The following is a 20,163-nucleotide window of genomic DNA, read 5'->3' on the forward strand; positions in this document are numbered from 1 at the left end:
CTCTCACACACACACACACAAACAACCGCATTCTTAGTTGTCACATGTAAGAAGACATCACACCCTCAACAAAGCTGGGAGCTTAGCACTGTTGCTTGTGACAAGCCCACAAAGGAGATAAAAGTCAGCAGGAGACAAGCTTCAGTTCACCGGGGTTTCAAAACAACTTTTACCCTCATTAAGAGCTCGCTCGGCGCTTAGCTAACCTTTCCTGGACCTCTCCTGCTTCTGCAGACTGGTATTAACTGTGAGGCTCGTTAACAATAAATGAGAGCTTGGAGACAAAACCAGAGTAATCAGTTTGACTGTACATAAACACTTGAGGTCAGAGATATTTAAAAAAAACATCTCAGTTGAGAGAAGGGAATATTCAGTTCAGGTCTCATAGCAATAGTAAAGCATCATAACAAACAGGGTTCAGTCTTTTTAATTTAAATTCACTCACAATACACGTAGCAATAAATAAATCCATCTGGTTTTGCATTTTTCTGGCAAGCAGGCCAGGTGACATCATCTCAGAGCCTGAATTAAACACAGTGGACACCAGTTGGCGTCTAGCACATTTAGCTAATACAATGAATGCCCTCCAGCCAGTCCCGTTTTGGGTCCTCTTTTGGATAGCCTTGTCATAAAAACTACACAATCAGCAACACTGGAGCAGTTAGCAGCTTCAGTGAACAGTAACGCAAAGATCCCAGGCCTTGGGTTGACACAGTAGGATAAAGACCACTGGAGCTGGCCGGTAAGACTTTAGCAGTGCAGGATAAAAGGCTGTCACAAAGCAAGGTCAGGCTGTCTCTGGGAAAGGAAGAGGAACTAAAAAAGAAAGAAAGGAAAAAAAAAAAAAGGCCCAAAACCTCCAAGACCAAACGGACAGAGGAAGTGAGCGACAGAAACACAACCAACCTTTTGCGGCGATCTGGACGTGGAAACAGGGGACTGTGACCTCATGCTTTTAGCCGAGGAGCCTGCTGACAACCAGATGAGCGAGAAAGGGGGAGAGAGGGAGAAGAAAAGAGGGCAAATTCAAATTAGAGGACCGTTTATTCTATCCATTGTGATGACAGAGCATGAGTCATGCATACATACACACACATGGAGCTGAGAGGGCCAGTGGCTTAAAGCGCCAATGAATCAAACTAGCACTGATGTTCTGTTCCACCTGCTTATTACACTGCTGGGGCAGTACAATATATCAGGAAGCGTCAAGTCTGTTGCATCTGTAATGAGTAAATAACTAAAACACAGTGTAAGTTGACGGTGGAGAAAACTGCTGTTGAAAAGCAAAGACAAGTTTCTCAAGAGATCGGGGGAGGGGGGGGGCGCAAATCCAGGAATTGACTGGAATTTCAATTGGGATTGACTTCAGCCCTCTCAAAGTCCACAGAGATTTTCAGCCTTGTTCTCAGCTGCACTAACACATCTCATGCCAGAAAATATCAGCATTTCAAGGCAGTTAGTTAAGGATTTGCTGTTGTCATCATATATGTGGATGATATTAGGCAGCAGTAAGCCAGGAAGCAGTAGCTGAGAGCCTCAGGTGGGAAAATGTCATAGTGAGGAGGAGGTGGAGAAAGCACCATGTGTCAAAAGTCAGAGTGGAAAATTAGTACCATTCTTTATCAGGTGAATTCACCGTGATCGGCCAAGTTTACCTGAGTATGGCGGCCTAGGAGGTACAGGAGGGCATTGCAATTTGCCGACAGAGTCGGTGAAGGATGGAGTGCGCTCTTTGACACTGTCAAGGCTCCAGCTACTGGGTGTGGGTCTCACTTACAGCACACAGAAACATCACAAGTCACTCAACAGGGTATGGGGATTACACAAGACAACACAGAGAACACAGTGGAACCATGCACATTTCAGATGGATGGTATGACAACTGTAAACAAATTGATCAGTTGATTGTCAAGTGTTCAGAACGCATTCTGACCTGCAGAGGGAAACTACAGTAAAAATGGTTTCACACCAGACGTGCAAGAGAAAGAGCGTACATTGAAGCCCCAAAAAATGTACTTTCTCAGTCAGCTTCTTAACAATGAGCAGGGTTTTTCCTCCATAGAGAAATTTTTGGCGCCCCCCAAAGAGGTTTTAGCGAGCGCCAAAGGAAAATCACCAGCACCAAAATGATGAGAATTGGGGGGAAAAAGCGTTTCAAATATTCTCCTAATGTTTATTAATAGCCATTTATCAAACTGTTGAGCAAGCAGAACATAAACTTAAATACGACGCCTTGACTTCCAGCAGTGACCTCCTCTCATCCAAAGCGCTGTTTTTGTTTTTTTAAACATGCAGCTGGCGATGAATTAAGAAACCAGCGGCTGCGTTGGTTTGACTGCGCATGAACGCTCCGCTACGAAGGTGACCTTACGCTAATGGGAGATGACTTCCTGTTATTTCTCACAATATAAAAGCCTTTTGTGCTTGAAGTGTACCGGTATTCACCAGTACTGCAGCTTCTACATTTTACTCTTTGGCGTACCGGCACCGGTCCTCTCCTCTGCCCTCTCCAAATCAGGTTTTCACTACGTGACGCTCACCTGTTCCCGTTCTCGCCTGCCTGTTGATCTCCGCAGGGAGATCGGGAGACTTTCATGCAGCCATGTGCCTCAAGCTCGTCAAAGTCACTTTTCGCGAACTAACCAATCACAGCCTGGAGGAGGCGGGACATTAAAAAATGGTTGAGGCACTACAGTAAACTTTAGAAATGTGGAACTTGTTGTTCTGTACACACGGTTATTATTATTGACGAGTTAATACGCTAACTTACTTTGCATAAACAAATGAGAGACTAACTACCAAGTAGAGCATTTTTCTTGCACAATAATTGAATGACTGAAAACAACCCACAAAAATGAAACTGCTGTTTTGTCCAACTGGAATTAATATTAGGCTACTAATGGTAAGCTATAGTAGACTATAGCCTACTATGATCTGAAATTATAATGAATACACAAACATTAGCACTAATCAAACCTTAACCACAGTGAGAGGTTTTATTAGTGAAACAGCTTAATCTCAAGTAATAAACTATCTGTAAGCAAATTATCCAAATCAAGTGTAACCTGTAACTATATTATTATACTAACATTATACTATACTTTTATACCTTTATTCCTCCAGGTTGTAGATATATTTTGTTTATCAAATAGTCAGAAATTACTAGAAAAATGCATATATTTCGGTCATAAGGTAACTCGTTGCCTTTACTGTACGCGAACCGGCCATGCTTATTGTCGCGCAAAGTCACCCCCCAAAGGCCCATTCTGAGCCAGGAAAAACCCTGAATGAGTGAGGAGATCCAACATGACCACAGTCTGTCTAGTCTGTCTCTGTCTCTTTTGCCCTTTTCAGAGGGTCGGTAGATGCTTTCAGACCATAAATGTGTGTCTTAGTAGTAACATTAGCTAACATTACTGGCAGAGACACAAAATAAGAAATACAAGATGTTGCTTAAGATCAAGCAGCTAAAAAAACCTCCATTTATCCCTTTCACATTATTGTTTAGCTTTTATGTATTTGTTACAGAAGCCCTAAGCGGCATCCATTCAAATTTTTTTTACTCCATTTTCCTGTGATAACGGCTATTTCAAAGCTGTAACATTAAATGCATTGCCCTGAATGAGAAGCGCAGGAATTTCCTCAGCCTTGGAATGATGGGGAAATGAAAAGTCCATAGGTTGATGGATGTGGACCAGTTGCTGGGTCACACACAGTCCAGCACTTGCTTTGTTATGAGCATGTTAAACAGTCTCTTCATAAGAACTTTGTTGAAGAGGATTATAAAAAAGATTAAAAAAGAAGAAAGAAAAATCGGCCTTAAGTGAGGCTCGAGCACGCAACAGCACAGACTTTAAGTCCTGTGCTCTACCAACTGAGCAAACAAAAGACACTGAACACAACTCTGAAATTATGATTAAGAAACGCTCTTGTCCTGCTTCCTAGCAGGTTTACTTGGCTTGATTTTCAAAAAACACCATATTTTTTTGTCATACTACACATTGCTGCAGCTCCTCTTCTCACCCTGTGTTGAAGGCTTCGTTTTAGCTATGGAGTGATACATCTTGTCTCTATATGATCTTTGTTGGGAGTTGCACATACACATTTCCTAGTTAAGGACTACTAGCCAATCAGAAGCAGATAAGGGTGGGTCAGTGAGAAGCCAGAAAACAGGGCTTCAGTTCAGCTGTACATGTTGGAGACCAGCTTGGCAACATAGACTGGAGCGAGATTTTCAGAGTGGTGAGTTCTGTAACAAATGTATCTACACAAACTAAGAAACAATGAATGGATGGCTGCTTAGGGCTTCCGTAATTTGTAATCATCACAGCTTTTGTTTTCAAGGCTGCTGTTTATTTAGTTTTTGTGTCCTTATGGTCGTGAAAAAATGTCCACAAATAAAGAGAGAAATAATAGCCTTGTTCTGTGCGATAGCCACACTTTCATATTTGGTGTGAAAACAGGGGGATGGATTTCATATAAACAGGAATAAACTAAAATACAAACACACTTCTCTTAACTGACAGTACTTTTTGTAGAAATCTCAGACTTTATATCAGGTTTATACAGTGGGTCACATTCAATCAAACTTTAAGCTCTAAAGTAGCTACTTCAAGTCTAGGAGCTACCTCAAGTGCAGACATTTCTGAAGAAATGAAACGTAATCAGACACCATAATTGAAATCACAATCAGGGTGATTGGTCAGGTCACAGTCTAGTTGTGGAAGCCTGGTGCCTTTGGACACGGCCACTGAACAGGCACAAAAAGGCTGTTTTCCCCATTCCACTGCCAACTAGAGTCTTGAATATAATCTATTATTCCATATTTGGTATCTGCTGTTATAATGTAAGGCTCAAGGCAGAAGATGTGACAAACGAAAACTTTTATACAATCAGGCTTTGTGTAAATTTTAACACCTTTCGTCGCTGTCGTATGCATAAAAGGTGTCATGTCACCATGTTGTGGCAGTTCATCTTTCTCTCGCTGCATTATTTACAGATCACACTCGAATCACACGGAAAGGTGTGTGTTTGTGTGCGAGTCACGAGGAAGCTATCACATCCACACCCTTTCTTTTAAAGGTGTCTCTTCCGCAATCCTCTCTAAGTAGTTCACAAAGTGTTCTATAAGGTGCTCCTTTGTTTTTCCTGACAGTGAGCAGCACTGGCGGAAGGCCATCAATTTCATAAATTTCCTTTTATACTCAGAGTTCAGAGAAAAGCAATCAGACTGTTCTGTTGTTTTTTTTAATTACACATTGAAGGGAGGGGGAGGAGGCAGCCATTCACAGGTGTATTATTTCCAGAATAAATCCAAGAAATACGCATGCTGAGCAAAATGACAACCAGGGGGGCTTAACTAATGGATATGCATTCATACATATGAATGTCACACACGTCCATCAGCATTGCAGGAATAGTACCTGCCATTTTAATACTCTTTTAGGCTGGGGGAGGATGAAAAGCTGTTATCTAGTCTGGTTAGGAGTCGGAGGAAAATAGAGGCCAGAAATGTTCTTGTGTGTGTGTCCTGAGGAGCTCCCTGAAGAAACTGTGTTAAGACAGATGCCTCCAGTCACTCTGTGGTCAAACTGTCACACACACTGCATGTCTGGACAGATGAGTGGACAGTGGTGTAAGCATCGGTGAGTGACATGGAAGATGCCCGCTACCACTGCAGCACGCCATGCATTGCTGTGTTCCACTGAAGAGAGCTTTTGTTAAGAAATTCAACAGGAATTATTCTTAATGGACACATGTGTGGGACTTGTAATGGGAAATGTACGTGAGGATAAAAATGCTCTTTTAAATAACAATAAGGGTCACTCAAAACAATTAAAATAATTTTAAACATACACCTTAGAATAGGTTTAATGAAGTGTCTACATATGTTCGCATTATTATACTGCGGGAGGGGATTCCCTGCAAGGTGTATGTGTTTTGAGGGTTTCTGAGAGTGCATGGAAGTGAAGTATGTTAAAAATAAAACAAGCTAAACATTGTGTTTTACCTTTGTCTGGTGCTGAGAGGTTGGGGTCACTCCTTGGTAAAGTGGTATCGCCTATCTGATGAGGAGGAGCTCTCTGCACCCAGAAGAAATAGCTCGAATTACTTATAGCATTAAACGGTATACTTGATACAACATAGGTAAATGCCAGCTTTAATGCACAGAAGAACAATTGAATATCGTATGGTTAAAAAATAAATATCAGGGTGTGAAATCTTTCCCCTAACAAATTCAATAGAAAAGACAAAGAGAAACCTTTATGTCTGGCAGCGGTGTGGTATTTGTAAAATACCTTTTTGTCTTACCTTTTTGCTCTTAATTACATTAAATGATACACATGATCAATATTTCTCAATAATCAATAATCCATTAGCAGCAAAGAGCTTCGCTGTTGTCAGGTTGAAAAAAAATTGCTAGGGCCTCCCAGCATCTATTCATGTGTTGACTTAAACGATTCTTTTGAGTCAAGGTAAGAAAAACAGGTGAGCTGTGGCAGTAGCATCGGCACTGACTGTAAGAGATGAAAGGCCTTGAAAAACAAACACATTATTTTCCTGTTACAGTAGCTTTGTCACCGAGGATGGAGTGTGTGATTATGTTACGTGCTGCCCTTCAGCTACAGAGAGAAACTGCAATATCATGTTGTTCTTGTTGGCTCTTGTTCTTGTGGCAACATTACCGCACTGTACTGGAATGTTGTTTTTTTTTAAACAGACAATGAGGCAAAGCCGGACTTTTTGCGCTTGAAAAACTGTAATTCTCAGCTACAGAGTTCCTAATGGCATGTGACCTTGTCCGGGAGGCAATTTTTCCTAAGAAAGAAGTCACCCATTGTGATATGCTGTATAATGCAAAGGTGACCTCGCTTTCTGACCCAGTATGCACCTTATGGGCAGCTGAAGAATTGGAAAAACATGCCTGAGAAAATGAATGGGAACAACCAGTGGTGTCTGAAATAGCTCCTCCCACTTTGTGACTGTAATTATTTGGGCATGCTAATATGCTAAAGGCCTACACGACACCGCACATGGAACAATGACATTTCAATTTTAGTTGGCAAATTTTTATTTCCAGCATCCCATCTCACAGAACGGTTTAGATGAACAGTTAGGGTTGTGCTTGTGTTGCTGGCTTTCCATTAGCACAGCAAATGATTATTGCCTCTGGAAGCATTTTTTTTCATTTCTTGTTTGGTTTTGTTTTGCTTTCAACCAAAATATAGAACTATTTATGTGAAAGCAGGAGCACATTCTCAGACTCGTACTAGCAGACATATTTCCTCATTGTTTGGTCACCGAAAGGTCAAACGCTCATTTGTCAGTTTTCATTTGTTAAATCCATTTTTTTCTTTGCAGGCAAATATCCATTTGTTCTGATCTAAAAGGGTGACCTATAATTCATTCGACACTGGAACACAGGGTGTAGTCGGATTCGTGTGTGTAGGTAAATGTGTGTATGTGTTAACCTGTGCAGGGTCCAGGGGGTTGGGGAAGATGGCGCTGACCGGCCTCTCTCGTGGAGACAGACAGGCATTTTCTCTGGAATGCTTGTGTTTCTCTGCCATCTGGGGTGAACCTGGAATGGATGTTATGAGATGTTAGAGGGGTAACACACACACGAGCATGTGCAACACATAAGGGACCAAATAGCAGCAAGGTGTTAGACTATTACCCACAAATACTGGCAATCAGGAAAGGCCAATCTCTCTTTCTCCCTCCAAGCCTCTCCACCATTCTTTCAGCCTCACTGGCTCCACAACATGATAAATGGCCTGCCCCCCCCCCCCCACGCACACACCCACCTCACTCCCTCCTACCGCACCCCCTCACCTACCCAGTTGGATTGAACAATCACTACAGACAGAGACACATGCTAAACCTTGACACAGATACATATGTAACACAGGCACCGAAAGAAACACAAAAGCCCCCCCCACACACACACAAATACTTGCTCACACCCTTTTCACAGCCCTTCCCCTCATCTGGTGTTAGCCACTATATAGATCTTGATCCATTAGCCAATGTGATAGCGCTTGCAGGGCTATCATATGAGTATGAGATACCCATCGCTGGCTCTCATTCAGATAACACACAAGCAATAATTCTTCCCAGGCTTTATGGGTAGACAGAGGCCACTTTTATAAGGGCGCCGCCCGCTGCCAGCAGCTCGCCAAAGGGGAGTGCATACGCTTCCATAAATGTCTTCATATATTCTTACTTTTTATGATGTGGATCAGGCTGAAACGCGTTTGCACATTTGAACGCAGCGAGATAAGAGGGCAGACAGAGATGGGCATTAGATATTCACACCACACTGCAGAGGAGGCTTGGATGGGCTTGGAGGCCTGGACTTGGAGATTGTATTGAGGTCCAAGAGGGATACTACACAGAGCTGTGATCATCTCTTACTCTTTCTTGCATTTTTACTCGCTCCATGTTTCTTTCAACAGCTTTTGTCTCCACGTCTCAGCCCATTTCATTTTTCATCTCAGCTCATTTTGCATTCTCTCTATTTTGCCAGTCTCTAACTTTCCATTCAATCCCCGCTTTCTACTCATTGTTCTCCCTCTCCTACAGTACGTGGACTGTGGTCTAACCCTCGTCTAACCTCACCAGACAGGACGCCACGGTGGTTTGAGAGGACACCGTGTCACTGAAAGGCTAAAGGTTCAGTCCTCATGTTCAGTGTGTCCGGCTGAAACTCTGTCTGCTTCCTCTGTGTGAGTCACTCCGGATTGAAATATCAGCTAAAAAGCCTATGGCGTATAACACTGTAAAATGAGCCTCACCTCTGGCACTGGAAGGGGCTGAGCTGGTGACATTGGGCGAGGCAGAATGGTTGGAGCTGAGGCTTGAGGTAGACGGACTGGGCTGTAGGTGGGATGACAACAACAACAACAGCATCATTATCATGAACCAGAACATTATGAACATGAATTAACCTTTCCATATGAAATAATTTGCTTATTTTATAAACAGAGAAATTCCAGAGTCTAGGTGTTTGTGATGGAGTCTTAAACCTGTGATGTTTTTTGCAATTGGGATGTATGAAATTGAGCAACTAACTATGCTATTATTCCACAGGCAAATGATGATTAAAGATAACGGAAGACCAGACTCAAAAAGCAAAAATGCTAGTTAACTATTATTATCACATATAAACACAACGTGTTTACAGTAGGAAACAGTTTTAGGATATCTTGGGAAAAACACTTTTTTTGTGGTTTAGGGTTTTGTATAAAGCCATAGCTGGTTAGCTTGAAGACTAAAGACTGCAAGCATAGAGACCGGAAACAGCACTACTAAAGCTCAATAATTAACTCGTATCTTAATTGTTTAATCTGTACAAAAACCAAAGTGAAAAATGATTGCTGCTGAAAGCTTCATATTTACTGTACAGACATGACACAGTATTAAAATATAGATAGAGTACTATTATTACTTGTTATAACAATAATGATTGTATATTAGTGACAATGAATATATTCTTGTTGATAATATACAATAATTATTAATTAATAATGTTAAATATGTGTTTCCACATTGTGAAGGGAAATGTTCTGTAGTAATATTTGTCTTCAGGATCACTGTGCAGTGCATTGTGCTTGGTCAAAAATAATATTGTAATTGGTTCAGTCAGAGCTTTTTTCCTCTCATGGTTTTCTCTGCTTCCTGTTATTCCAGGCCTGCCAGGTGCGCCTGACAGCTTGCCAGGAGTTGTCTGCAGCTTTCTGAATTGGCCAAATCTCGTTTAGATTACTGCCCAACTCCAGCGAGCTCACTGGACAGACCACACAAAGCACCGTCTCCTTGTTTGATATAATCATGACAATTTGTTTTGCCAGACAAAGCTCCGAACAAGCAGAGGGGACAATAGAGGGAAAGGGTCAGAGGAGAAGAGAAATGAGGGTGGAACATAGTGAGGTGGATTAAAAAGTATTGCAAGTGAAATCTGTAAGGGGTAGGAGACCAAACCTTGAGGTGTGTCTCTACTTTAAGAGCCTTTGTGTGGCTGTGTGGGAAGGCGAGAGAGAGAGAGAGAGAGAGAAAGAGAGAGAGCGAGAGAGCGAGAGAGCGAGAGAGATTACCTGCATGTTGAAGACTTCATCCGAACTCTCCGATTGCCCTGTGATGTTACTGACTTCATTGGAGGCCTGAGATGACAGAGAGGACGAGGAGTAGCGGTTCACTGCAGGGTAGCTGAGGGGCCTGAGGGTGACAAGAAAGACAGGGCGAGGCGGTTATGGTGGCGTTGAGGGGAATGGTACTTAGTTTAATTGCTTTCAGAGGTTTCACTCACCGAAAATTCACCATGAACCGCAGAATGGCCGACAAAAGCCACACAGGGAGAGAAAAAAAAAGACAAAATGTCAGGTTACAGGAAGATAATCAATGCCGCAATCGCAGCATTTCATCAAGCATTTGTCTGCCAAAAGGCAAAAGTGTAAAAGAAAGGTTAGAGAACAAACACAATGTGGTTTTCTAAAGGAGGGTAAAAGCAGTCATTCCCAAAAAATTATTATTATTTTTTTTTTTTAAAGTAGAGGAAAAGTACAAAAAAGAAATCACAACTCAATAAGTAAAACGCAAAATGTCACCGGGGGATTGAGGTGATGTGTGTGTCTGTATCTTTCTGTGTGGCTGTGCCCCGTGGGATCAGACTGTGGAGGCAGAATGTCGCAGGTAGACAAGAGTGGCAGGGTCACTGAACACATCAAAAGAAGAAGAAGAAAAAAAAAACCTGTCTGCCTGCTGGCCCGGCAGCAGCCACACAGAAATATCCCTGTGGGTGCCAGCCAGTCGTCCCCAGCTATTGTATGCCCAGATGGAGCCACACCGGTAAAGAACGCAAGGAAGTACAGAGCAAAGGCATAGAACGTGGTGTTCCAGGTGGGGAAGAGTTTAAAAAAAATAAATAAATAAAGGTGGTGAGAATCAGACAGAGAGGTCTGCAGTGAAGGGCAGCACATCGGGGGGAAAGCAAAGGAATGTGAGACAATATGAAGCAGAAATTTAATACTGTAATGGAGCTTTTCGGCTGCTTTTTAAATGTCTAATATAATATAAAGAAAGAAAACTAAGAAATAAAAGCATAAACATTACACAAATACAAATAGAAAATAGACGACAAATTATACAAAACAGATTGTTACCTCCGCCTGGCAACCCCTCTGCCACCGTCTGGGCTAATGATGTTGGGCACAGAGTTCCTGCATGTTCGCGGGCTCCCGTTGGTGAAGTGCACTGGGCTTGCACGCACATAAGCCGGAAACTCCTGGGGTTTTTAATTTGGAATAGAGGAAGTGCACATTATTAAACACTTCTTCACGCCAGCGTGAGCTATGTACAGTAAATAAGATACATACAGATGCAGATAAAGGAAAAATGTTTAATGAGGGGTAGCTTTTTCCTCGGAGGAATAAAGGGGTCATTCACTCGGAGGTCTTAACACAGCGGTTGGGCTCTGTTGTACAGTGCATGCTTCCATAAAAGACTTGATGATTTGAGGAAAAACACTGTTTTCTTCTTCCTAATACATCATTGACTGTAATGAACTAAAATGACTTGTGTTAGCCTTTGAAATAAGTGTCACCTGGTCTTGGGTTCTGGCCTACCTGTATGCCAAGACTGGATTTCATCAGATGAAACTGGTCCACTAACTTCTTGTGGAGAGGTCTCATGTCCTGGGGAACAAACTTCTCATGCACAGCGAGGCCGTACTCCAGAATGTGTGCCTGACACAAACAAAAGAGGGTTAACGCCTCTGGATGTTAAGTCCACAAGTAACCAAATCAGAGGACAAGTCCAGCGATAACACTGAATTAAAATGACAGCGCTCCCACTTTATCTGCTGAAATTAAATATTTGCTCCAGACGTGTGTGTTTAAAATAAGTCTACACATTCAGTAAAATACTTTCCACCTTAACTGATTTAATTGTGAATTGAGTTTTGTTTTTTTGTTTGTTTGTTTTTTTTGTTGTTGTTGCAATACTTCATAACTTTTTAACAAGATCAATTTGTGGATGCAATGAGATACGGTAAATATCTGAAAATAAAACCAGTTATATCCACAAAATCAAGTAAATCTCACACGATACAGGCATTAGAGCTGGACCAATAAATCGTCTGAGATTATATATCGTATCAGCGTATTTGTTGGCCAACACATTGCAGTACAGAATGCCAAATAAATGTTATTGAAACAGTGCTGCGTTTATTTAATTATTCACCAGAAAAATGTTCCATTTTGTACACATATTGGTCACAGTGCTTTAAAAAAAAAAAACTAATTGCAGGGATTCTTTTCTTATGTTTGTATATCACCCTTTTGACTTTTTATCCACTTTTTCTAATAAAAACATGGATTTTAACACTTAAAACTAAACTCAATGACATAAATAGTTCTGTAAATTGAAAACAACTCATGGTCCATTTATTTGCTTGAGTGATAAGTGGACTGTTTCCAAGTTCAGGAATGAGTTGTCACGCTCAAGTACTGTTTCAATTTGTGTTTCCACGTTAGGGGATAAGCACGCTGTTCAATATCAGGTGGCCTATTCATGCTTAAGGTCTTTTTTATTACCAACCTGTTCAAACATGAGTTCTCTCAGTCGCCCGATCTTCTCGCCATCCTCAGGGTGATTCATGATGTAGTCCTTCACAAAAAAGGCCTGCGTGGAGACAAAATGCAGAACATCTGTTATGCACACACCGAGAGCTGAAGCAGAAGGCTTCCTTCACTGCAGTGTTACCTGAATCCCCCGCTGGGCTGACACAGTGAATTAGTGTCCACACTTTTTTGTTGAATCTTTAAACATTTACAAACAAATTGAATGAATAACCTAAACCTCCAGCTCAAATGGGGGTAATACTCCTGTCAGTTCAGGGACAAGAATAAAAGTGCACACTGGCTAAAAATAGAGAAAAATACACTCAAATTAACAAATGGATGTTATTGGAATCAAAGGATTGATTTGACTTTGATTTAGGGTGTAATTTGGTCTCAGATTTTAAAAGCTTTTTTTTTCCAAATCACATTCATTCATGACTCTGCTTTCTATTGCAGATCATGTCTCTTCATAAACATCATACTTCTTGATTATGGCTTACAGGCTTTCTATCCACTTTCCCGAACATTTCCTTCAAAAGTACGACAAAGGAGAAAGAGATAAGATGAAAAATGCCCTGGGCTGCTTTGAAGGATGATAACCGTTGTTGTCGCATCCATACATTATACGCCAGTTCCATGCTGTTTACAATGCCATCAACACTTGTGATGTGTCTACAGATTATGGTAAATCCTTTTCAATCTGCATCACGGCACACAAAGAGGGGAGACGACGGGCCGATGAAAGACCCGGCTCACAATCTGCTTTCAAATCTGCCACAGAGGGAAATACTCACATACACCAAAAAGGGACTGAAAGTTCACAAAATAAGAGCAGCACGGTTCCTCTACCAAGGACACAGCTGTTTATCTCCAAAGAGACAGAGCCAGATGACAGTAAAAGAGAAAAGATGCTCAACACTGCTTCAAACGTGTCACACACAAACACATGAAGATCACTTTCAATGACTGCACGAGTTAATAGCTTGTAGACTATGAATCCTCAATAAAACAAGGAATATTATTCTTCCAGACAAACATCGTCAGATGTCAATCTTTATCAAGACAGCATATATTAGTATGTTCTGTATGTATAATGACATCACATTCCTCTCAAAACCTAGCTATACTGATCTCTATATATATTATATATACTGCTATATATATATATATATAACAGAAATGTAAAAGATTTTTATTTTATAAATGTTATTATGCTCTTTATACTTGATGTACTATAAAGTACACAAGCAACAGCAGCAAAGTAGTAATGCTACCTTCAGCAGGAAATTCAAACCTAGGAAATTCGGAAAAGGCATTGAAAATAATCAATAATCTTCTACGGATGATGGAATTTCTCGTCGGGCTGCAGGGGGTGAGACATCGCTATGGAGTTAATCTTTAGAAAAGTCCAATTAGAGATGGAATACTGAGGGGAGGGGGGAAATAAATCAGACAGCATTCCCCTCTCAATGGTTTCCACTCAAACTAAAGCAATAAATCTAAATATTAATAACGACAGTTTCTCCTTCATTTGTAGCCAAGCGGGCCTCCACAGCTGTCAATCGGCATTACAGGGGGAAATGAATAGATCTACGACGCGTTCCGCTGGGGTGCTGCGTGCCATACTCTGCAAAGAAAAATGAGCGTTGATATCGGTGGCAGTGTGTCTGCCGCGGAAAAAGTCCCATCTGTGTCCACTTAACTGGAGATAATTGTCACTTTCTATTGTGGATGATATGAATATTAGAAATGGCTGAAGGAACTTCTGGTGGTCAATTGTTTTACCCAGAGAAGTCCCATTTATACATTTTATCCATAGAAACATTCACATGACCCCACCAACAGTGTAAAAAGGCCTGCTCTATAAGTATACTGGAAGATAAAAATGCATATGCTATCATATTTCAAACAAAAATAATGGCAGTATGGGAGGAAAACACTTCAGCGACCTTTGCTCTTGTGACTCTGTCAAGCATCCTACAAAAACCTTAATAGGCTACTTCTACACAGAGGCATGCCCTTCTACACAAAACCAACATACACTCACACACACATACAGAATATGCCCACACACACACACACACACACGCACGCACGCACGCACGCACGCACGCACTCACACACACGCACACTCCCAGTGGAAAAGGGTAGTTGCTATGCGACACAGAGCAAGTCGCTGAGTCCAGTCAGTTTTCTCTAGTTTCCCCAAGTACATTTGTAGATGTCTTTTTCTTCAATTGTGCTCCTCCTGGTTAGGAAATTGTACTGTACTGTTATCTTGAAATTGTACTATAAAGGAGATTTTGGAGAACCAGTAGCTGCAAATGTTTGTCAGAGGGATTGACTGTTTTAGTTTTTCTCTGCCACTCTGTGTGCTTGTCTGTTGCTACTTCAGCGTATAATTAAGCAGCTGCATAAACACTCCCATCTCCTTCATTCAGCCATTATTAGCCATCCATCTCTTTACACTCCTTCCTCCTACTCCTCTAACTGCAATTTTTTGACCTGACCCCTCTTCCTTCACATATCCATCCATCCATCCATCACCCATCCATTGACCAAACCCCCCCATCCATCCACCCATTCCTACAAAACCCATCCATCTCATTTTGCCGCTTCCACCCCCTTCCTGCTCTCCACTTGCTCTCTATCCATTCTATCCATCCATATCTCCGCAAAACGCTCTCTGCCCATACATCTCCCCGCTAAAGCCCACCTTCATGCATCATTAGGCAATCCATGTATCATCTTTCCTCACTCCTGCCTCTGTCTCTAAAACCCTCCAACCTTGTCCTCCATCTATCCATCCATACCTCTTGGTAGCGGGCCAGCCCCCCGTTGACGGCGGCATCGATGACCCCGTTGAGGCACATGGTGAGGGGGTTGATGTTCTGCATCTGCCGGCTCTGACACTGGGTGATCAATGTGCGGAGCTGTAAATTCTTGTTTTCGATCACCTCGATGGCGTTCTCCAGCGGGCTTACCTCCACCTGCAAAGAGGGAGGTTTTCGCAAAATTAAGAGTTTTAAGAGGTCGCGTCTTCTGTAGCTCTCAGGGGAGTTCAGGAAAATCTGAAACCTAGAAGGAAAGGACCCTGATGATTTATAAAAGAAAGTCTGCATTACAAGGTGGGAGTGTGGAGTCTGAAAAAATAGCCATTTATCAAGGGTGTAATGAAACAAAATATGCTGTGGAAGTGCATTATGGGAAGTGTAGGAACCAAAATGGTAAAGTTGCAGGTCGTAAAACCAAAACAATGACCTGAAAGATACTACAATGCTGTATTGCACTGTATTGTTGTAAACACACCCAAAAACACACAATTAGTATATGGTCACTTTTGCATGGGTGCATGAAAAATGCTCTTCCCATCATCCTGCGCTTCTTTTTCTCTCTCGTTTTCTTCCTCTGCCTCACACAAAGCTTAATCCTCTTGCTAATAGAGGGTTTTGCCAGTTCCACAATTTCACACCACGCTCAACAGCTATGTGCTAAAGTTAAAGAATATGCACTCAGAAAACAGAGACATACACTGTGTTGTGTTTTGCATACACCAGACAAAACAGCATTTAAAAATCCTCCCACTCCTTAGAGATCTGAATGAAGATCCAAGACGGAAAGCTTTTGAGGGAAACATGTAACACAGTGTAGCAATGGACAAATATGAGTCCAGGCTAAAAAGGCTGGTAAGTAAGTCAAAAAAAAAATCCCCAATATAACAATCCAATACAAAAATCAAAGCAAAGCAATTTGAGATTTAGCACGACATCCAATCTATCCGATGGAGGAAATAAAATCTGTCCAATAGCCCCAAACTCATGACCTAGGTCATTATTGTTGTTCAATGTAATGACTTGGATCAATACTTGGATATTGGCTGGCAGTACTCCAAATTGCAACCTGTAAAATAAAAGTGTATTACAGGGTGCCTTGTGTAAGATGGTTATTTCCTCAGAAGTGGTCCCACTCACCAGCTCTCTTTTCTCCACTTCAAACCAGCGGGAGATGCCTGGAAGACTCTGGACCAGCGTCAGGGTCGTCCTCTCCACCCAAAGGCTCTACACATCAATGCATGGCGTGAGTATTAGCAGATTGCTAAAAACACTTTAAAAAAATCCATAGCTACTTATGCTGATGCGCACATGCACTCTATATCTGGCAGACGGCATACATTTTAATTACAGATACCACAGTTTGAGGAAAACATGTTGAGTACACCTACTGCCAAACGCCCACTTGTAGGTGTAGGTCAGATGTCATGTCTTATATCTCATATCATCATTCATGTTCCACCACTTACCCCGTCAGCCAGCATGCTTGTCAATATGCCAACATACCACAAGGTCATTCTGACAGCACGTAAACTATGGAAACTCTAGCACTGACTGCAGGCTGTTAATATAACAGATTAACACTACAGTGGAGCAATCTAAAGCAACAAAGTTTCAACAAACATGAAGAATGGAAAGCAATCATTAATTTCATTTTCTGTGTAGTGTATTTTTAAAACCAACTCATAACGTTTGACTTGATAGGGCTGAAACAGTTAATCAACAATTTTAAAATCATCTGTTAAGCAAAAAATGCTTCAAGCTTTTCAAATGTGAGGATGTGCTGCTTTCCACATGTTTACATCATTATAAACTGAATATTTTCGAGATTTGCACTAACCAAAAACAAGCAATTTAAAAGGTGTCACCTTGGGGTCTAGAAAATTGTAATGGGCAACTTTGATTATTAACTCATTCATCAATTTATCTAAAAAAAAAAAAACCTTGTTTACTAGCTTCTTCTGGAGCTTTATTTTGTCACCAACTACTGTTTCCAAGACCAAACATTAGCTTTCACTTTTAATCTAAACAAAATTAAGTGTCTCTGTGAGGCCTTATTTGGGTTCAGTGGTGCTTTGAGCTAAATGCTAACTTCAGCATGCTAACATGCTCACAGTAACAATGCTAACATGCTGATGTTAAGCACAGGTATGTTTGTTTACCATTTCCCATGCTAGTTTAGCCTGCTAACATTTGCTAATTAGCACTAAACAAAAAGTACAACTGAGGCTGAAGAAATGTTTAAATCATCTTAACCCCACATCAGTTTGTTTTATTCTAAATTAGGCTAAATGTGTTCAAAATCTGAAGCATTATTATGTTATTATATTTTTGATCCCCGCATGGACATCCTGTTTTATGCTGGGCCCATTTCACAAGCAGGTCAGGGTCAACGTGCTGATGCAGTAACGTTACAGCTTCATTTATTTTACGTTTAGTTTGGAGCCCAGTGTCTTGCTCAAGGACACTCCAGCAGAGCAGATGAGTGCTGACATGCATTATCGATCCAGTGTCCTCAGGTTGAAAAAGGGTCTTCTGACTCACTACAGAGCCCTACTGCCCTTTATTGATTTTCTGTTCTTTAAGGCCAAGAAACCCACCTGAACACCTCTTGAAAAAAACAAACATGTATTAGGAAGTTGAAATGAAACGCTGACAAAAATAAAAGTCTTACCGTTTCTGCAAGCTTTTTTTTTTCTTCTGCACATAGAAATGTCATATGGAGACAGCTTTCTTTATTACTTTATTTTGACAGATAACCCCATATCCTGGCTGCTGGATATTCTTGTCGCTATGCAAAAGTTTATCATACATATTTTTACCCCATGAGAGCCAGAGATATCTCGCCCTAATTGAAATGTGATATCATGATGAAATTTGGCCAAATAGCTTTGATGGAACTGAGACGAAATGACTGCGTCTGTGTATGTGTGTGCTAATATTGAATATTTATGAGCCTAATATCAGGGTCTTTGCAGAGTGTGTGTGTGTTTGTGTGTGTCTATGTGTTTAGAGTGTGAGCAGCGCGTGTATAATTTGTGATACAGGAGTCATGATGAATAAAACATGCGCTATATACACAGATTAATACCTGGGCACAGAAGAAAACGAAGCTGTTTCACATCAGTCTGGAGTGAAAAAAATGCTAATGATCATAAGTGGATAATTTTAAATTCTGAAATATTCACAGATAACTAGACTTTTCCCCTTTTTATTCTATAGCACATAACATTTTGTAGCTACTCCACAAGCTGTAGTAGGTTGTTAAGTTCATTCTTTATTTATTTTCATATCTCCACAAAATCTGTAAATTCATGTTTTGTGAAAAAGGGATGAAATTACATAAAGGCAGGGAAATGTCTGCATCACACTGACCTCTTACCATGTGTGTCTATGTGGTGCTATCAATCTTCATCGCCATCTGAGTTTCTAGTGATTTCTCCCCTTTCCCATCCATACCTTGAACTCATTCTCCTTGTCTTTGGTGCCCTTGTGAAATGGCCGGTCGTATCTGAACCTCCAGATGTGATTGAACTTGTAGAAGCTTTTGATGTTGTCAGGCACTCCGTCTCTCTGGAGCACGTCCTGACTCTCCGGGATGGGGGTTACAGCATAGATCTGCAGATCTGGAGGCGAACGGAAGTTAAGGAAAGACACCGGAGAAAGTGACAAGGGAAAGCACTCTGGGCTAAAACGGACAAGAATTCTTCAGTGACCTGAAAGAACATGGGAAATCGTGCCCACACAGACAACAAGAACACGCACATGAGTTTCACAGGATGGTAACACATGTGTCTTTGAAATAAATAAATCCCTCTTGCATTATCCTTTGCTTCATTAGTCTTTTACTTACATCCACATGGAAACAATACCCTGCCAAGGACATACTAACAGGGACCAAAACAATATCTGAACAGTGAAATAAAAAAGAGACAGCCACACGAAAGGTCATTGTGAGCAGTGGTCAACCTCTGCATCTCCACCAGTTAGGAGTTGGGACAGTTATTAAACATACAATTATATGCATGAGTATTTCTGACAAGGATATACAGATGGGTAAGCAATCTGAGAGAAACTCTATTGATTAGCGTTATGTGAGAATAACACAGCAGGGTGCTAATTTTTTTAGATCTTTTTAGTTGGGGAAGCACAAGAAAAACAGGCACAAATAGAACAACTTACATTCTGTCCTCCATCAGGTTTCTGCTCTATAAAGTCTCTGTGTCATTATGTCCCCAAGTATTTGCTTTGTCTTCCCACTCCCTCTATAGAGGTTTCCCATACACTAGTGTGAATAATTAAAAATGCTCCCATACTGTACAGCTAAATTTGAACATGCTGCCTGGAAATGAAGAGTATAGCTCTCAATGTGAGTCGGTGACTTGATTTATGTAAGGGCGTGGGTTTGGTTTCAGAAGTGGGGGCACAAAATTAAGTCAAAAAAACAACACAAAGTATGACTTACGTAGGCAGGCATGGCCACACTGCCAAACTGAAATTTGTACTGGCAGTAAATGGTTAAAACCTTGACGTGAGTGTCTTGACTGAACTGCACTGATAGATATGCATTTCAAATTTGCTACCGTGCTGAAGAGAAAAGTTATGTTCATCATCATCATGTCATAACCCTACTTAAAGTCTTATTTAGTATCGTAAGACTCCAGCATCTTTTAAAGGAGAATATTAACTGTAGCTGCAAATAAAATTGAAAA

The 20,163-nt window shown here is 41.1% G+C and overlaps 1 protein-coding gene across 7 annotated transcripts in view; it reads right to left on the minus strand.

The window, feature by feature from the left end:
- The window catches only part of dock4b (dedicator of cytokinesis 4b), a 122,317-nt gene that overhangs the window by 5,319 nt on the left and 96,835 nt on the right, over positions 1-20,163 (minus strand). For 3 of the 7 annotated variants that reach the window (XM_046072573.1, XM_046072571.1, XM_046072574.1), the window contains 12 exons: positions 18,911-19,077; positions 16,592-16,678; positions 15,434-15,610; positions 12,598-12,681; positions 11,625-11,744; positions 11,163-11,284; positions 10,098-10,209; positions 8,799-8,880; positions 7,473-7,582; positions 6,011-6,083; positions 1,656-1,772; positions 907-971 (listed from right to left, as the gene is read on the minus strand). In XM_046072573.1, coding sequence (XP_045928529.1) covers positions 907-971; positions 1,656-1,772; positions 6,011-6,083; positions 7,473-7,582; positions 8,799-8,880; positions 10,098-10,209; positions 11,163-11,284; positions 11,625-11,744; positions 12,598-12,681; positions 15,434-15,610; positions 16,592-16,678; positions 18,911-19,077 — 1,316 coding nt within the window. Of the gene's footprint in view, positions 1-906; positions 972-1,655; positions 1,773-5,402; positions 5,715-6,010; positions 6,084-7,472; positions 7,583-8,798; positions 8,881-10,097; positions 10,210-11,162; positions 11,285-11,624; positions 11,745-12,597; positions 12,682-15,433; positions 15,611-16,591; positions 16,679-18,910; positions 19,078-20,163 lie in introns of those variants that run through there. The other 4 variants (XM_046072572.1, XM_046072576.1, XM_046072575.1 and 1 more) reach the window with 4 other exon arrangements.

The sequence above is a fragment of the Micropterus dolomieu genome, linkage group LG16 (assembly GCF_021292245.1).
Source record: "Micropterus dolomieu isolate WLL.071019.BEF.003 ecotype Adirondacks linkage group LG16, ASM2129224v1, whole genome shotgun sequence".
Taxonomy (NCBI): domain Eukaryota; kingdom Metazoa; phylum Chordata; class Actinopteri; order Centrarchiformes; family Centrarchidae; genus Micropterus; species Micropterus dolomieu.